At 38.7% G+C, this 19,493-nt stretch overlaps 1 protein-coding gene across 2 annotated transcripts in view; it reads left to right on the plus strand.

Annotated features, from left to right (window-relative positions):
• CCDC141 (coiled-coil domain containing 141) overlaps positions 1 to 19,493 on the plus strand; it is a 230,821-nt gene that overhangs the window by 97,101 nt on the left and 114,227 nt on the right. For both annotated transcript variants that reach the window (XM_081579496.1, XM_081579498.1), the window contains exon 6: positions 5,128 to 5,244. In XM_081579496.1, the coding sequence (XP_081435622.1) occupies positions 5,128 to 5,244 (117 nt within the window). The remainder of the gene's footprint in view (positions 1 to 5,127; positions 5,245 to 19,493) is intronic.

Here is a 19,493-nt window from a genome sequence, read left to right on the forward strand (position 1 = left end):
TGGCCCACATGTCCGTTCTCCTCTCTTATGCAGCATTTCCATTGAGCCCCCCATGATTATTCACAGGACTTACTTCCACATTAGAATTAAACTCTGTAACTGTGGTGTTGCATTTTGGTTTTCTCTTAAGAACATTCATAAACATAGCCTAACAAGAACCATTCCTCTTCCCTGGAATTCTTCGTTTCTACAGACAGATGTGGTGAAGGGAAGAACACTCTGACCACAGCCTTTCTGCCTCACCCTGTGGGACTCTCCTCTTGTTGCCTGTGTGACCTTGAATGAATTGCTTACCCTGACTGGGTCTCATTTTCCATATCTATTGAAAAAGCAACTGTCTCCTTTGTAGGAGGTGTAAAGTTTGCACGAGATAATCTGAGACCTGCTTGGAGTAGTACCTGACTCTGATCTGGGAAGGCCCTGTTCACTCTCTTTCCTCATTCTTTTCTCCCAGCAGGGGTCAAGGTGAGACTGGGTTATTCAATATTGCAAAAACTATCCTTTCCTTGCACAAAGCTGATAAGTTCAGTAGTATTCTCTTCCAAACTCCCCACTCTTTCTGGTACATTCCTGCCTCAGTTCTCCTTAACGCATCTTCAGTTCCCCAGACTGAAATGCTTACATCTCATCTAATAAAATAAAAAAAAGTTGGGAAGAACCCATCTGTTATGTTACCTCTGCTTTCCTCAAAGCTGTTGTCTGAGCCCCCCCTTTCCTTAGCCAATAAACTTCTTCAAAAGAGGCATTAGTTTTACCGCCTCACCCTTACTCAGTGACCCATTCATGTTTACCAACCAGTATCTCATCCCACTGTTCTCTTGATTCTGCTGTTGTAAATTGTCCTTAATACTTAGTCCTTAGATCTACATTTAACAGATTAAGGATATTCTGAATATCCTTAAATTATAGAACCATCCAATAAGAAATACAATATAAGCCATAAATGTGATTTTTAATTCTCTTAGCCACATTGAAAACTGAAAAAAAGTAAAAAGTCCCATAAAAATGGGCTTCTCAGGTGGCACAATGATAAAGCATCCACCTGCAATGCAGGAGACACGGGAGACATAGGTTCGATCCCTGGGTCAGGAAGATCCCCTAGAGGAGGGCATGGCACCCCACACCAGTATTCTTGCCTGGAGAATCCCATGGACAGAGGAGCCTGGCAGGCTACATTCCTTGGGGTCGCAAAGAGTTGGACACAACTGAAGTGACTGAGCATGCACATACACACACATAAAAAAGTGAAAAGCAAGAACACATTTTGTTTAATCCAACATATCTAAAATAGTGTTTCAGCATTGAATCAATATTAACATTCTTAACAATATATTTTCATTATTTTTTATACTAAGTATATGAAATCATTTGTGCATTTTATACTTAGAGTATATCCCAATTTGAGTTTGTCACATTCCAAGTACTCAATAGCCATGTGTGGTTAGTAGCTACTTGTTTAGGACAATGCAGGTCTGTACCATTTGACTGAGTTTTCCTGGTATCTCTTTTAACTTCCAAGGCACCGCTTGGTTTTTACTGAACATCCCTGATTGCTCTTTCTGTGCATCTTTGTTGCTGTCCCTTCCTTTTCACTCTGTCTTCCTTCACCCTCTGGTAAGTGTTTCTTTCCAATCCCCACCTCCCCTCTGCAAAAAAAATCTACCCCACTCCTTCTCCACCTTAGTTCTACAACCTCTGAGCACTGAGTACTTAGAATCTCATGTCAGACAGGTGAGATGACCACAAACACATCACTTAGATCAATCTAAAAGGTAAGAACCAGGAAGAGAAAGGAACAATATTCTCATTTTCCCCCTTAGTCCATCATCACCCAGAACCAATTTCCAGTGTGCACTCTGAATTTTTGTTCTTTCTTTCTTTCCATATGTTTCCAGCTCTTAACTCATGTTTTTTAACCTTTTGCAGGGACCATGTTCTAAAGAATGTCCTGATGCATCATTTACTGTCCTTATAACTCAGGCTTTGGAATAACTGCTAATATAATCTAATGCTTATAAAAAATGTTCTTGGAGTATCTATGCAGCTGTCTGCAGTAGCTACTCACAGGATACAATGACTGATTTACATTATGGTTGACATGCTGTCGGTTATTTAGGGTGTCTTGCTTTTACATCAGAAAGACTCAGTCTATTCTATGTGCATCCCACAGCACATGAAGTAAATCTGATCTAAGATGCAGCTCATGTGTGTGACTGCCTCATGATGAGATTTAACACCCCCATGATGAACCATTTTCTTCTGAGTATTATGCCACTACGTTTTCAAGTTTCTTCCCAGGGTGCATTTAGGTAGTAAAAATGTATAGCTCTAGAGACTCTGTTTGCTTTATTAGGCAGGTGTGTGACCAGGATATATGGAATACCACTGTAGATCTTGAACTACATTCTCTTATAGGAAATATGTATGGCCATGCCCAAAGGAGTAGTATCCTTTGGAGGTTAAAATAGTATTTGCCAAATCTAGCGGATGATGTCAGAAGATACCTTAAAAAATCAAAATAACTGACTCCTTCCTGGCATTCATCACTGCTGACATGTGTTAGATGCTGACAAATCTTTGACTCACAAAATGGAATAGGATTATCTGAGGGATCAGACGTCTCACCTGTTTTTAGAGATTAGTGAGCACCTGTTTGTCCCCATGTTTTCTTCACTCAGATTCTATATTAACTTTGCCTATTAAAGCATTCTTGAGATTTCTGAGTTCCTACTACTTTAGATAAAAATAGATGAAGCTCACTCCTGGCACTTGATAAAATAAAGGATTTCTGAAAGTTAGTTATATTCATGAGCCATTTTTCTTTGATGAAACCCTTAAATCATCTCTTTTTTGTTTTTATGCAGGCCTAAAGCATCTTTTGTGAGATTTTTAATGCAATTTAATAAATTAATGTACAAATTTTGTAGCTCTTGATAAAATACTCTCCATGGGTTCTAATATGCATGTAACACATATCATTTAGGTCTAGTTTCTGGGATGCCAGGAAGACAAACCTCCTTCAGATAGTTGTAAATACATAAACACGATACTTTAGATATGGGGACTGGCTAATGGGTGTATTATGCACAGAGTACCAAATATTCTAAAGAGAATGAGGCAGACTTCACATGAAAACTGCTTCAGGGTCACTATTAGTCTTTTCTTTGCACTGACACTAGCCTAAAATGCTGGTTAACAAAGATTTCCAATTAACAGAAAGTGGAGAAACCCTCTTGCTGCCCACTTGACTGCTTATTCCATGCTGCAAAATGCTAAGTCTTGGTATAGACAACCAACACTTATACCAAACATCTATATACCAAGTATAGATCTAGCTGTGTGATGTTTTCAGCCCTGTAACAGTAATGGAGTGTATTATTCTATGTAATCCCTAACTTGACTTCTATGTAGTGTGTGTGGGGGGAGGGTTCTGGTATACGTCTATTGTGTGGACCTTCAGGACTTCAGGACTAACCTAGCTTTCTCCTTGGCCACATTTCTCCATGTTATAAAAATACAGAGAAATCCTGAGGCTCCTGGAGGCAAGAAAAACTAGGCCAGAGAAAGACACAGTGTATATTCTGGACAACGCCCACCACTTTGAGTGGGCTGCTGGGATTCATTTTTCAAATGTGAAGTAATTTCCCCTGATGACCAAAGACTTTCTGTTACCTGAGTATAGCAGCAGGGCACAGTGGAAAGAGCATGGACTTTGGAATAATATAGATGTGGGGACAAATCCTAGCTCTGCCATTTACTATTGGCCCTGGATAGGTTGCTTAACCTCTGTTCATCTCTGCAAGGTCAATATAGTATCATACTTGTTACAGAGTTGTTGAGAGAAAAAGAGATCATGCCCAGAAAACAGCTAGCAAACTGTCTAGCATGTAGTGGGTTCTTAGGAATCAGTAGCTATGATGTGATCATAAGAATAATGCTATATAAGATTTGAGAGTAAAAATCCAACTCTCCTTTAATTGGGATAAGGAATCTGTATCCTGGGGCCACATGTTAACAGTCTCAGTTCAGTTCAGTCATTCAGTCGTGTCTGACTCTTTGCAACCCCATGGACTGCAGCACACCAGGCTTCCCTGTCCTTCACCAACTCCTGGAGCTTGCTCAAACTAATGTCTATTGAGTCGGTGAGGCCATCCAGCCATCTCATCCTGTGTCGTCCCCTTCTCCTCTTGCCTTCAATCTTTCCCATCATCAGAGTCTTTTACAATGAATCAGTTCTTCACATCAGGTGGCCAAAGTATTGAAATTTTAGCCTCAGCATCAGTCCTTCCAAGGAATATTCAGGACTGATCTCCTTTAGGATGGACTGGTTTATATTGCCTATTCCTTCTCCAGCAGATCTTCCTGACCCAGGAATCGAACTGGGGTCTCCTGCATCGCAAGCAGATTTTTTACCAACTGTGCTATCAGGGAATTTTTTTATCAGTCTCATGTCAACTTATATGATCATTCTTAAAAAACACAGCTTCTTTTATGTCTTTTATTATTTGTTGTTTTAACACTGTGTAAGGTGCGTATTGTAAATTAAGTCTAAATGATTGTAAGTTATGTCTTTAGCCATTTATAAGGTCTATGGAATTTTAGTAACTTCTCCATTCATTTTTTGGATATAGATATTCAGCAGTTGTAGCAAACTAAGTATTTTTACATTGTGTTCTAATAGTAGAAATATAAATCTACAAATGCTATTTAATATCTTCACATAACTATGTAACTATACTCATATTGATCGTCTTATACAGAAAAGAAGATTTATATTCTAAAAGAATGCATGGTTTATAGACTGTGTGGGATATATTTTGGTTCTTGTTTGTTAGGAGATTTTGAATTTGAATTATTTTCTTCATGCTATGTGATCCAGTGAAATGATATGTTGTTTTTATAACTTGGGGAATTATTTTGTTTTTTCTCTTAAGCATGTAAAGATTGAAAAGAAGATAAATGAAATGAAAAGATTGAAATAAAGAAAAAACCTGATCATATTAATGAAGCACATGAGTTTATATAAAAAGAAATTGAAGTAGTTCAAGTTTTGAAAACGTGGAGAATTTTGATTCGTTTATTCTAATATCTGAAATTTGACCTCTCTCTTTGTTGCTTCTTACCTAGGTTACTTGTTGGTTTCAGAAAACTATAAGAGATTTAGAGGATCAAGGTCTAGGTACATCTCTTTCAGACAATGAGGAGCTTATTCGTAAGCATGAGGAACTGATAATAAAAGCAAAGGTAAGAGACTCTTAAAAAAAATAACTGTAAACTGCATGAAATTCTCTTGAATACACTTCTATAGGTAATATAGTGGAGTAGTAAAAACTGGTTTTGTATAGTTTGCTTGCTGTTTGCGTTTGTATTTTCCTTAACTTGTTTCATGTTCTTAGTTTTGCAAAAAGTAATTGCTACCAGTCAGCCAACCACTTGGAGGTGCTTAGATGTGTAAAATGGAACCATCAAGTGTTGAGAGCAGGAGGAGCAGAACAACCTCTAGCAGTGTTCCTCTCGCCATTGTGTCTTGTTTGGAAATTGACTTATTTGTACATGTGAGAGTCTGTAAAGATTTCCTAAGTTTTGATTTTTAAGAAAACCCGGTCTAGATAAATGCAATCTGCTCCTTCCTCTCCCACCACCCCTCCAAACCCATCCTCCCAAACATGCAAAAATTACTTGCTTTGACGTCCTTATGTTCAACCATTGTCTAGTAGTGTTGGCCCATTGTTTTCCAGAGCTTCATGACTTAGCTGTACCTACAACTATCAACTACCCAAGATATTAATAACAGAAAGTTCTCTAAATCTTGATACTGATTAAAGTATTCACTGTTTTCACTCTACTACAAATGGACTTTCAGAATATAAGCTCCTTCTTGTTTCAGACAAGTTGACTACTTCTTTTCAGGGTCCTGAGCCACTCAGGAGCCAGTTATAGATCTCATACAGAAGCTGAGTATTACTCCATATACTCAGTAAGTAGTTTTTGGGCCAAACTGGTTTTGGAAACTGAGGCAGAGAAACCTCTTTTTCTAAAGCATTCTTACAAATAAAGTTATTTTCTAAAAAAAAATGTTTTCTGGGAATTCCTGTTTTACTACTTCCTACAAAGCATTCCATAGGTTGTAAGATTTTCCTTCAACTATGGGATGGCCTTTGGAACCCCTGATCTCAATGGCATCTTTAAAGATTTTCAAACATTGAATATCTATTTAGAGATGAAAGCTCAAACATAACTTGTTGATAAAAATTGATGACAGTTGTCATCAGTTTGTGACAGTAGATAACCTAATGGCAAGATAACTGGTTATTCAAGACAGCAGAGGTCCCTATGTCACGTGGGTTGAAAAAGACCCTGTCAGTGTAGATTCAGAAGAGTGAGTGAAACTCTGTCCCAGGGTGATGCAGGATGGCCTTTCAGAAGGAAGGGGCTTGAGCAGATGAATGGAGTGACAATGGTTGGTTAGGCGAGGGTGATCATTCCTAAATAAGGTAGAATAAGGGAAAACCATGATAGACCAATTTGTCTGTGATGAGAGTTAAAGGTCTGGGCAATGTTCAGTCCAGAGACGGTAGACCCAGGGCAACTGTTTCAGAGGCCATCCTTACCCACAGCCATTCCCTAGAGAAGACATGCTAACAGTGCATGGACATTACAGACAAGTAAACTTCGCTGGATGAGAAATAGAAGAGTATTCTGAGGCCACAGAAGGTGCTCCTAGATAACCTTAAAACTCCTTTTAAGTTTTAGTTTCATAAAAGAGACAGGATTTAGATTACAGTAACTATTATGCTTATTAAATTTAAAGTAACGTGAAAAACACCTTTTCAGAAATGGTTGAAATGATGGACTAGACTGGAAAAATGGCAACATTTCTTAAATGTGGAGATAATATCTTAGTCATGTTGGTGTTCCCAGCACCTAGGACAGTAACAGTGTCTGGTATTTAAAAAAGGGTGTTTGATTCGTGTCTGCTTTTTAAACCCTCTTTCCAGAAGAAAGAAACATCCTTTTAGTGCCTTTCTGTGATTCTCTAGTGACTTTAAATAGTGAGTTAGCCTCCTTTTACCTACCTAGCCATCCTTATCTTTATGTATTTATTTTTAAGTATTTGGTCCTCAGCCTAGAGTTATACAAACTCTAATTCATCCTAGATCTCAGGATTGGCTTCTTGGTTTATTTTATTATTTTCACTTAATCTTTATCTTCATCACATCCCCATTCTCATAGGCATCTACTCCAACAGTCTATGTCCTTAGACATATTCCTATTCTTAAAATATATACAGAGTTACATGTTTTCAATCTGCATGAATTGTATTAAGGCATAGATTTCTTGTGTTTCTTTCCACAACACTGGTTGCATCTAACGTACATAATTCTTTGTGATCTTCACTATGGTAATTTCTAGATACAGCATAATGTTGGAAAGTCCTGGAACATAGATACTGATGTCTTAATTCTACCCTTCATAATGTTGATCGCCTTCCATTTCTTCATTCCTTACAATACTTGACATTCTAGTCCACTGACTCTTCTACTGAACTCCTTGCTGGTCAGCTCATCTGCTGACTTCTTTACTTCAGCTATTAGGTTTTTTGTGCCCAATCCCTCACACTGATTCTGCTTCGTAATTGTTTTCCTGCTTCATCTATCTAATGTCCTTCTTTATATCCTAACGTGTGCTTTATTCATATATTAAATTTTTGGTCTGTCCAGTGCATTAATTCTCAGTTCTCATACTTAAATATTTCAGTGTGTAGTTCATGCATCAGGTGTTATTTTCCCCTATGAGTAAATATTCCCTTGGGATATCAGCAACTTCACTTGGTAAGGCATGGGAGGTGTGAAAGCCAGTGCTCCACTTGTCCTTTTCTGGGTGAATTGGCTTCAAGGTACAAGGAGATGCCTCTGAGAGCTTGTTGTTAGTATTAGGGCTCTACCATTTCCGGTCTGCTCCTTTATCCCAGACACACACAAAGGAGGGGACTCCTTGGAGGACCTCCCACTAATTGGACTCTGAACCCTGCTTTGTTCCAAAGACCCATTTCCCGTATTCTTCCCAGCTTACCTGATGGAGAGTTAAAGAGGGCACACTAAGAAAGAGTCAGGTTGCTTCTCTTTTATATATTAGCTGTCCACCTGGGCAGAGTTCAGTCCTTTCCTGTTTATCTCCTCTGGCTGGTACTGGGTTGGGGCTCTGATTTTCTTTCCTGAAAAGGTACATTGACAAACAATGACCAGGCAGGTGAGGAGAGAAACATCACACCGATAAAGTTATCCCCTAGCATATCTCCTGTGTAAGGCATCTGACCTTCTGACCTCCAGAAAGCCATGTGGCCCTGACACTGAGAACTAACCCCTCAAGGAAAGTTCTTCTCTATAAACTTTACCTTTGCTTTGTCATCCTTTGCAGGAAGGAAAAGCTACATAATTTGTAGGATCCAGTTTAAAATGGAACTATGGAAGCTTTTCTCAAAAAGTTACTGAGATTTCAATACAGCAGCAGCAGAGTATTAAACCAAGCATGGGGGCTTCTAAACAAATGTTGCTGTGTGGCACAGGTCACTTATCCATAATGCTGGTCCTGTTTACAACATTTGGATTTTTGAAAGGACCTAGAGACCTTTGCTGGTCAAACATTTTCCTTAGCCATCTTTACTAACTCTTCCCACCTGTGCTATCGTGTTTTCTAAAAATAAAGATTACAGTACTGTATCGGGTTGCATTCACATAGGAAAACACAAGTTTGAATTCCTGCTGTCACTCACGATGCAGTCTTGGGTACACTTGACCTCTCTCAGCCTCATCTTCCCCACCTGTAAGGAGGAGCCATGAATAATTCAATTAGAAAATATTTGTGAAGGTCCCCATTTTAGTAGTGCCCCCAAAAATGTTTCCTCGCCCATCCATGGTGCAAACATCCAAATAATTTATATCTGTGGTTTTTAGCAATGACATTACTCATTCTTGGAGGAGGGATCCAATTTTTTATGTCCTTACACAGGAAGCGGAATATTACACTTGGATTTTTTTTTTTTTTTTTTGAGTGTGGGTATAAGGATAAGAAGGGGGAATGTTTCTTTCAAAGGAGATTTAATATAGACATAAGGCCTCAAGCTGAGGCTTCATCAATGAACCACATATAGATAATCTGATAACACAGAGGAAAGTAGGTGTTTCTGTTCCGACAGCTGAGTCGAACAGCAGTGAGTTGTTCTGTATTGCTTCAGTATGTTCCTTTTAAATAAACATTGAAAATTCCTCTCTCATTGCTTACTGGAATGCATTCAAATACAAAAGTATGACAACTTTCAAATCTTTTAATAAACTTTATTTATACTGTACTGAAAGAAATGAACTCAAAAAATTTTTAATACAACTTTTAACTGTGAGTAATTTTAACTATGAGTATTAAATTACACTTTCTTTAAACATGAGAAAAATTTTCCTTTTACATATGGAACAGGTAAAGAAATAGCAGGTATGGATGATTATAAACCACCCTTTGGTTAAGAATCTTAAATACTCTTAGATTTTATCCTGTATCAGTTTGGTGCCCCAAGGCTTGAATTCAAAGTCTAGAGCTCAGAGTTGTTTGTAGGGGGTATTACAATAATATATTAACAAGCTCTTCGTTATTGTCTCCTTTGAGAAGATGTAATCATTCCTTCTTCTGTACATCAGAAATAATGTTTATCCAAGAACTGCCTTCAGCAACCAACATTTACTTCTGTTGGGAGGAAACCTTTTCCAATTTGGGTCCAGTGTTTAGGGCCCTGCAAATTAGCTGAAAATAGACTAACGGGGGTAAAGACAAGGTTTACTTTCACATAGTGTGCATGAGCGGTTCCAGTAATGAAAACTCATGAAATAGCCCAAAGTAGAGTTTTACAAAGATCAGTTTTTCAAAAGAAAAGTTTTTAGGGCTTCAGTGGGAGAATATGGAAGATTTTATTTGGCTTCTTGATGGTAGATGAGCAGTCTGTCTTCTTCCTGGCTAGGGGTGTCCTGAGGGAGGGTTTGTGGCAGCTGAACTCATAATTCCTGAGCACAGTCTTCTTTCAATCAGAAAACTGCCTGGGAAGGGGTCATTGGAAGCTGTATAGGAGGTTTCACTTACGTTTAGGTAATACTTCTTTCTGCGGCTGCTAAGTGTTTAGCTATCTTCAACTTAAAGTCATTTTCATACCACCATGGTGGACTATAAATCCCCAAATTTTATAGTGTCCACTCTTGCTTCAGTTCAGGCCCTATGCAGTTGGTACACATTAGAATTACTTTACACAAGGGCTTTGAAAAAAATACTGACATCTGGATCTCATGCCTGGAGATTCTATGTAGTTTGTTTGGGGGATCAGGATTTTAAAAAATTCACTACTAATCTTAAGATAATGACGTTTTTATCAAAAATGAAATCCAGATTTCCTGCTCCCTTTAAAAAATGGAAGATCTGGTAATGTCAAGTTCATCTTTTCACATAGACATAGCAACTCTTGGCTGGAGCCCAGCAATAGCTATTTCCTTTAGAAAGGAATGTGTGCTTCAGTTTACCTTAGTCCCCACCATTCCTCATTGCCCTCCTCTCCTGCCATTGTTTCAGCTGTTTACATTATATACCTTTCCCTTGTAAGTGTTTGGGTTCGAGACCAGATGAGCAATGAGATACAATGTAAGTGGAGTAGTAGCGTAACCCAATTTGCATTTTAGATTACCTTGGAAAAAATCTGAATGATAAGAATGGAAGGAAGTGATGCTGAAGGCAAAAATGTCTCATGAAACAACTGAAGTTTGAATGAAGGTAACTTTAGGTGGGATATAATATCTTTTGAGAGGGAAGTTATGAATGACTATTTTAATGGCTTAAAGGAGACCACATAAAGCCTTATTTAGGGTGTGGTTACTAGAGAGCAGCATCTGGAAATCATTAGACATGCAAAGTCTCAAGCTTGAGACACTGACTTAGAGAATTTTCCCATATATTTCATGTATGTTCATATTCTCATTAATTTTCATGTATGCATACTCAGCTGCTAAGTCATGTCTCTTTGTGACCTCATGGATGGTAGCCCACCAGATTCCTCTGTACATGGGATTATCCTGGCAAGAATACTGGAGCAAGTTGACATTTCCTTCTCCAGAGAATCTTCCTGACCCAGGGACCAAACCTGCATCTCCTGCATGGGCAGTCAGTTTCTTTACCACTGAGCCACCAGGAAACCCTTAATTTTCATAGGTGACAATATATTATTGATAAAGTCCTTAATTACCAAATAATCTTTGAAATTTATAAGGGAAACAAATTGAAAATGGTATAAAGAAACATCATCTTCAGTGTTTTAATATAGTAGAATTCACATTCCTCAACTTCAAGATTAAAACTATCTTCCATGATTCATCATCTAATCCGATTTTCCAAGTCATTGAAAATATTTTCCAGCTGTTGCTGAGTGATTTAATAAATTGGATTTGTGGTCTTGGCCTCAAGTTCCTTCAGATAATATTATCTGGAGATTTTAAAAAAAATATCAGTGCGTAGGTCCTACAGAAAGTTTATTCAGAGGAAAAAGTCAAGCTTAAAGCTACAAAATATTTATAACTAGAGATAAATAACTATCTACAAATAAATATTTATGAGAAAAGAAGTAAAGCAGAGTCTCTTGCAAGCTTATTTGAATAATTTAAACACATAATTGTCATCAGTAGAACCACCTCAAGAATGTGGCTCCTTAAAAATATGTTTGCTGTTTTATTTTTCTGACTACCTAATGCACTCTCATTTTGGAAAAATTAGATATACCTAAAACTAGAGAAAATTAAAATCACTCATAGTGTGTGGATGCAAATGTAAATGAGAAGGCAATATAAAACATATAAAAAACTGAGTATTCAAAACTTGTATATGTATCTGTGTATGTACACACTGTATGTGTGTCTATATGCAAAATTATGTATCTGTTGTTTTCCAGTGTGGTTTTTTTCAGTTAACATTATCTCATAAGCATTTCTCTATTCAAATGCATATTTCAAGTATGCTTCTTAATGATTGCTTATTATTAAACTGTGTAGCTACAGCGTATATTATTGAGGCAGCAATGCATAGTATCTCAAAATATGGCACTGGAGTGAATGGTACACTCGCAGAGCCTAGAGTTAAATCCTAGCATTTCTGCTTACTTCTAATATACTCTGGGGCAAATTTCTTCTATATATGAACCTAAGTTCCCCCTTTTGTGAAAGAGGGTAATAATTGTACCTAATTCATGCAGTTGTTATATTACTGAGTGTTAGTTGTATTCTCACACACTAGTACTTAGCATGATGCCTCACACAAGCACAACATAATAGAGGCTTTATAAAAAAAGATCATAAAATAAATATAACATAAAATCTACCTTTATTGACATTTAGTAAATTCACAGCGTTGTGTAACTGTCCCATTATCTAGCTACAGAATATTTCTATGGCCCTAAAAAGGAACACCATACCCATTAAACAATTTATTCCTCTCTCCCCCTGCCCCTGATGATCATTAATCAACTTTCCAGTTCAGTTCAGTTTAGTCGCTCAGTCGTGTCCGACTCTTTGCGACCCCATGAACTGCAGCACGCCAGGCCTCTCTGTCCATCACCAACTCCCGGAGTCTACCCAAACCCATGTTCATCGAGTCGGTGATGCCATCCAACCATCTCATTCTCTGTCATCCCCTTCTCTTCCTGCCCCCAATCCTACCCAGCATTAGGGTCTTTTCCAATGAGTCAACCCTTCGCATGAGGTGCCCAAAGTATTGGAGTTTCAGCTTCAACATCAGACCTTCCAATGAACACCCAGGATTGATCTCTTTTAGGATGGATTGATTGGATCTCCTTGCAGTCCAAGGGACTCTCAAGAGTCTTCTCCAACACCACAGTTCAAAAGCATCGATTCTGCGGTGCTCAGCTTTCTTCACCGTCCAACTCTCACATCCATACATGACCACTGGAAAAACCATAGCCTTGACTAGACAGACTTTTGTTGGCAAAGTAATGTCTTTGCTTTTAAATGTGCTATCTAGGTTGGCCATAACCTTCCTGCCAAGGAGTAAGCGTCTTTTAATTTCATGGCTGCAGTCACCATCAGCAGTGATTCTGGAGCCCAAAACAATAAAGTCTGACACTGTTTCCACTGTTTCCCCATCTATTTCCCATGGAGTGATGGGACCAGATGCCATGATCTTAGTTTTCTGAACGTTGAGCTTTAAGCCAACTTTTTCACTCTCCTCCTTCACCTTCATCAAGAGGCTCTTTAGTTCTTCTTCACTTTCTGCCATAAGGGTGGTGTCATCTGCATATCTGAGGTTATTGATATTTCTTCCAGCAATCTTGATTCCAGCTTGTGTTTCTTCCAGCCCAGCGTTTCTCATGATGTACTCTGCATATAAGTTAAATAAGCAGGGTGACAATATACAGCCTTGACGGACTCCTTTTCCTATTTGGAACCAGTCTGTTGTTCCATGTCCAGTTCTAACTGTTGCTTCCTGACCTGCATACAGGTTTCTCAAGAGACAGGTCAGATGGTCTGGTATTCCCATCTCTTTTAGAATTTTCCACAGTTTCTTGTGATCCTCACAGTCAAAGGCTTTGGCATAGTCAATAAAGCAGAAATAGATGTTTTTCTGGAACTCTCTTCCTTTTTCGATGATCCAGCGGACATTGGCAATTTCATCTCTGGTTCCTCTGCCTTTTCTAAAAGCAGCTTGAACATCTGGAAGTTCACGGTTCACGGATTGCTGAAGCCTGGCTTGGAGAATTTTGAGCATTACTTTACTAGCATGTGAGATGAGTGCAATTGTGCGGTAGTTTGAGCATTCTTTGGCATTGCCTTTCTTTGGGATTGGAACAAAAACTGACCTTTTCCAGTCCTGTGGCCACTGCTGAGTTTTCCAAATTTGCTGGCATATCGAGTGTAGCACTTTCACAGCATCACCTTTGAGGATTTGAAATAGCTCAACTGGAATTCCATCACCTCCACTAGCTTTGTTCATAGTGATGCTTTCTAAGGCCCACTTGACTTCACATTCCAGGATGTCTGGCTCTAGGTGACTGATCACACCATCATGATTATCTGGGTCATGAAGATCTTTTTTGTACAGTTCTTCTGTGTATTCTTGCCACCTCTTCTTAATATCTTCTGCTTCTTTTAGGTCCATACCATTTCTGTCCTTTATCGAGCCCATCTTTGCATGAAATGTTCCTTTGGTATCTCTAATTTTCTTGAAGAGATCTCTAGTCTTTCCCAATCTGTTGTTTTCCTCTATTTCTTTGCACTGATCGCTGAGGAAGGCTTTCTTATCTCTCCTTGCTATTCTTTGGAACTCTGCATTCAGATGGGAATATCTTTCCTTTTCTCCTTTGCTTTTCACTTCTCTTCTCTTCCCAGCTATCTGTAAGGCCTCCTCAGACAGCCATTTTGCTTTTTTGCATTTCTTTTCCATGGGGATTTTCTTGATCCCTGTCTCTTGTACAATGTCACAAACCTCTGTCCATAGTTCATCAGGCACTCTGTCTATCAGGTCTAGTCCCTTAAATCTATTTCTCATTTCCACTGTATACTCATAAGGGATTTGATCTAGGTCATACCTGAATGGTCTAGTGGTTTTCCCTACTTTCTTCAATTTAAGTCTGAATTTGGCAATAAGCAGTTCATGATCTGAGCCACAGTCTGCTCCTGGTCTTGTTTTTGCTGACTGTATAGAGCTTCTCCATCTTTGGCTGCAAAGAATATAATCAGTCTGATTTCGGTGTTGACCATCTGGTGATGTCCACGTGTAGAGTCTTCTCTTGTGTTGTTGGAATAGGGTGTTTGCTATTACCAGTGCATTCTCGTGGCAAAACTCTATTAGCCTTTGCTCTGCTTCATTCTGTACTCCAAGGCCAAACTTGCCTGTTATGCCAGGTGTTTCTTGACTTCCTACTTTTGCATTCCAGTCCCCTATAATGAAAAGAACATCTTTTTTGGGTGTTAGTTCTAGAAGGTCTTGCACGTCTTCATAGAACCATTCAACTTCAGCTTCTTCAGCGTTACTGGTCGGGGCATAGACTTGGATTACCGTGATATTGAATGGTTTGCTTTGGAAACGAACAGAGATCATTCTGTTGTTTTTGAGATTGCATCCAAGTACTGCATTTTGGACTCTTTTGTTGACCATGATGGCTACTCCATTTCTTCTAAGGGCTTCTTGCCCACAGTAGTAGATATAATGGTCATCTGAGTTAAATTCACCCATTCCAGTCCATTTTAGTTCGCTGATTCCTAGAATGTCGACGTTCACTCTTGCCATCTCCTGTTTGACCACTTCCAGTTTGCCTTGATTCATGGACCTAACATTCCAGGTTCCTACGCAATATTGCTCTTTACAGCATCAGACTTTGCATCTATCACCAGTCATATCCACAGTTGGGTATCGTTTTTGCTTTGGCTCCATCCCATCATTCTTTCTGGAGTTATTTCTCCACTGATCTCCATTAGCATATTGGGCACCTACTGACCTCGGGAGTTCATCTTTCAGTGTCCTATCCTTTTGTCTTTTCATACTGTTCATGGGGTTCTCAAGGCAAGAATACTGAAGTGGTTTGCCATGCCCTTCTCCAGTGGACCACAATCTGTCAAACCTCTCCACCATGACCCATCCGTCTTGGGTGGCCCCACATGGCATGGCTTCGTTTCATTGAGATAGACAAGGCTGTGGTCCGTGTGATCAGGTTAGCTAGTTTTCTGTAATTTTAGTTTTAGTGTGTCTGCCCTCTGATGCCCTCTCGTAACACTTACCGTCTCACTTGGGTTTCTCTTACCTTGGGCCTTGGGTAATTCCTCTCGCCGCCGTCGCCACCGGCCCCAGCACCTCCCCAGGCCTAGGCCCTGTCGGCCACCGTCCCCGGCCCCCGGCCCGGCCTAGCCCCTGTCGGCCGCCGCCCCCGGCCCCCAGCCCGGCCTAGCCCCTCTCAGCTTCCGCCCCCGGTCCCCGGCCCCCGGCCCGGCCTAGGCCCTGTTGGCCGCCGCCCCCGGCCCCCGGCCCGGCCTAGCCCCTGTCTGCCGCCGCCCCCGGCCCCCGGCCCAGCCTAGCCCCTGTCGGCCGCCGCCCCCGGCTCCCGGCCCGGCCTAGCCCTTCTCGGCCGCCGCCCCCGGCCCCCGGGCCCCAGCCTGGCCTAGGCCCTCTCGGCCTAGGAAAGTCCAACTTTCCATGGACTTACTTATTCTGGATATGTCACAAATGGAATCATACAAATGACCTTTTGTGTCTGATTTCTTTAAGTTAGTATGTTTTCAAGGTTCATCCATGTTGTAGCCTGTATTGATACATTATTACTTTTTATGATGGAATAATATTCTACTGTATAAATATACTTCATTTCATTTGTTGAGGAATCACTATACTATTTTGCATAGCAGCTGCACCATTTTGCGTTCCCACCATCAGTGGGAACACATGTACAGTTCCCACCATGTACACTGCCTTTAACTTTGCATCCTTGCCAAAACTTACTTTATGATCTTCTTCTTATATTAAAATTTTTTTTTCCTAGACATCCTAGTTTGTGTATGTGAAGTACTATCCAGTTGCGGTATTTTTATTTGTATTTCCCTAATAGCTAATAGGTGGTTCAGTGGTAAAGAATTGCCTGATAATGCAGGAGACATGGGTTCAATCCCTGGGTTGAGAAGATCCCCTGGAGAAGGGAATGGCAACCCACTCCAGTATTCTTACCTGGGAAATCCCATGGACAGAGGAGCTGGGCAGGCTACAGTCCATGGGGTCACAAAAGAGTTCGACATGACTTAGTGACTAAACAACAAATAGCTAATAACTCGTGATGTTGAAGATCTTTTCATGACCATTTGAATATCTTCTTTGAAGAAATGTTATTCATCCCCTTTGCCTGTATTGTGCTTTGATGAACAAAAGTTTTTAATTTTGAGAAAGTCCAGTTTATCTATTTTTAATTTTCTTGCTTTTGTTTTGATGTCAAAGCTATGAAACTATTGACAGATCCAAGGTCATGAAGATTTATTCCTGTGTTTTTTTCTAATAATTTTGTGGCTTTAGTGCTTACATTTAGGTTTTGCTCCATTTTGAGCTAATTTATATGTATGATGTAAAGAAAGGGTCATTCTTTACATACAGATATCGTTATTCCAGCACAATTTGTTGAAGAGACTATTCTTTCCCCATTGAATAGTCTTGGCACCCTTGTTGAGACTAACTGACCACAAATGCACAAGTTTATTTCTGAACTCTCACTTCTATTTCATTGATCTATATATCTGCCATTATGCTAGTGCCACACTGTTTTGATTACTGTAGTTTTTGTAGTTAGATTTGAAACTGAGTTCTCTAACTTTGTTCTTTTCAAAGATTGTTATGGTTATTCAAGGGTCTCTTGCTGTTCTACACATTACAATCTACTTCACCATTCTTAAAAAAGAGGCCATTGAGATTCTGATAAGAATTTGTAGATGACTTTGAGAGTATTGTCTTTTTAACAACATTAGGTTTTCTGATCTATGATCACAGGATACCTTTCCACTTATTTAGGTCTTCTTAACTTTTTCAGTAGTTTCTTTTGTTCTAATCATTTTCAGCATATGGATCTTACACCCCCTTAAATTTATTCTTAAATGTTTTATTCTTTTTGATCCTATTGTAAATGAAAGTTTTTCTCCATTTCCTTTTCAAATTATTCATTTATAGTCTATAGAGGGACAGTGATTTTTGTGTGTTAATATTGTACCCTGAAACTCTGATGAACTAATTTAACAGCTCTAATACTTTTTATTAGAACCCCTTAAAATTTTGTATATATAAGGTCATATAATCTGTTAATTTCCCCTTCCATAATCATTTGTCTCTTGTCCATCTATCTAATGGTAAAAAGACTTTCTTTCACTGTATTTTAGACCAGAGCTAAAACTAAAACTAAAACAAAAGTGTATTCATGAATTACCCAGAGATCTTAAAATGCATATTCTCATTCGTGAAATCTGGGCTGATACTTGAGTATCTGCATTTCTAACAAATTTCAATGTAATACTGATGCTATCGGTCTCTATACTACCCTTTGCGTGACAAATGTTATGAAGGAGAGAACTGCAGTAGAATGAAAGGGAGTTTAAGTGATGGAGTTGAAATATTGGGTCATTGTAAGAACTTGAAAGATGTAAGTCTAAATAAATATTTGTGTTTCTTTAGGTGTGGACATGATTTCTGAGCTTAAAAGTTGATTTATTTTTGTTCCTTGCATTTATTACTCAGGGAATTGAAGATCAAAAGAGAAGTATTTAAAACTTGATTGTTCCTTTTTAAAAATAGAAATATTTCCACAGAAATAGCACTTTCCTGAACTATTTCATACAAAAGGAGCTACTTGTAGGTCTCCTAGGTGGTTCAGGAAGTGTGTAGAAATATCTAGAGTTTGTATATTTATAGTTCCCAGATTGTCCAAATAGTTTCAAAGTATTTCACAATCATCGTTAGCTGTTTTCTTCTCACTGTGGTATTTATTAACCTCAATAAAGAAGCTGACTATTCTTCTATTTGAACTTCTATTACATCCCCAAATTCCTTTACTGAAGGTATGCAAAAGAAATGGTATAAGCACCTAAAAATATATTGCTTCAGTTAATCAGCTGATATCATCTCTGATGATTATACAGAAAGTCTACAAAATGAAGAAGTGTTTGTTACTTTTATAATGTTTCATCTAATTTAAAAAATAAAATGGAGTCTGAATCTGAAATGTCTCAAGGCAGAAATTAACTGAATCTCCAAACAGTAGAGACACCTGTGTTAGTGCATTTCAATTCCTCTGTCTTCATTTTAGTGAATAATTTGTTTTACTTGTCTGATTTTTTAATGAACTTCCCAATTAAAAGCAGATGTCATTTTTCACAGAACATAAATTAGAAACAATTTAATTACTAGCAGGAAAAATATGTATAAATAGTATTGAATTTGCCTGCAAGCATTGGGAAAATCTATAAAATGATGGGATTTTTCACTTTGTAACTGTACTTGAGCCTTAACTTATGCGTTAATTTAAAGCTTAGTGAACTGTGTACTTTCATTTCCAAGGGAAATTTAACTGAGAAAGTTTCTCAGAAATGTTTATGCCCATCTAAGGGGATGAATTAAGAAAGCAAATAAAGAATACTGTACTCTATGATCGCTAGATTCAAACCTACCGGCTGTCACCTTCTTATGAAACCTTGACTAGCTCATTAAGTTTAAATGCTTGGAATTTTTTCCGTTTTTTTGGTTATGACTTTTATAAACATTCTTCCTATATATTCCTTTTCTTTTTCCTTTTCTTCTCTTCCTTCTCGTCATTTGTCAGCCCTTAAATAAAAATGTCCACAAAGCATGGCTTCGTGGCAAAGTTACTATTCTAACTCAAGGTAATATTACTATCATAGTAATAATAGTGAAGCTGAATCTATTTGAGGTGGACACCTGAA

This window comes from Giraffa tippelskirchi, chromosome 3, assembly GCF_054371585.1.
Source record: "Giraffa tippelskirchi isolate mGirTip1 chromosome 3, T2T-mGirTip1v1.2.pri, whole genome shotgun sequence".
NCBI lineage: Eukaryota > Metazoa > Chordata > Mammalia > Artiodactyla > Giraffidae > Giraffa > Giraffa tippelskirchi.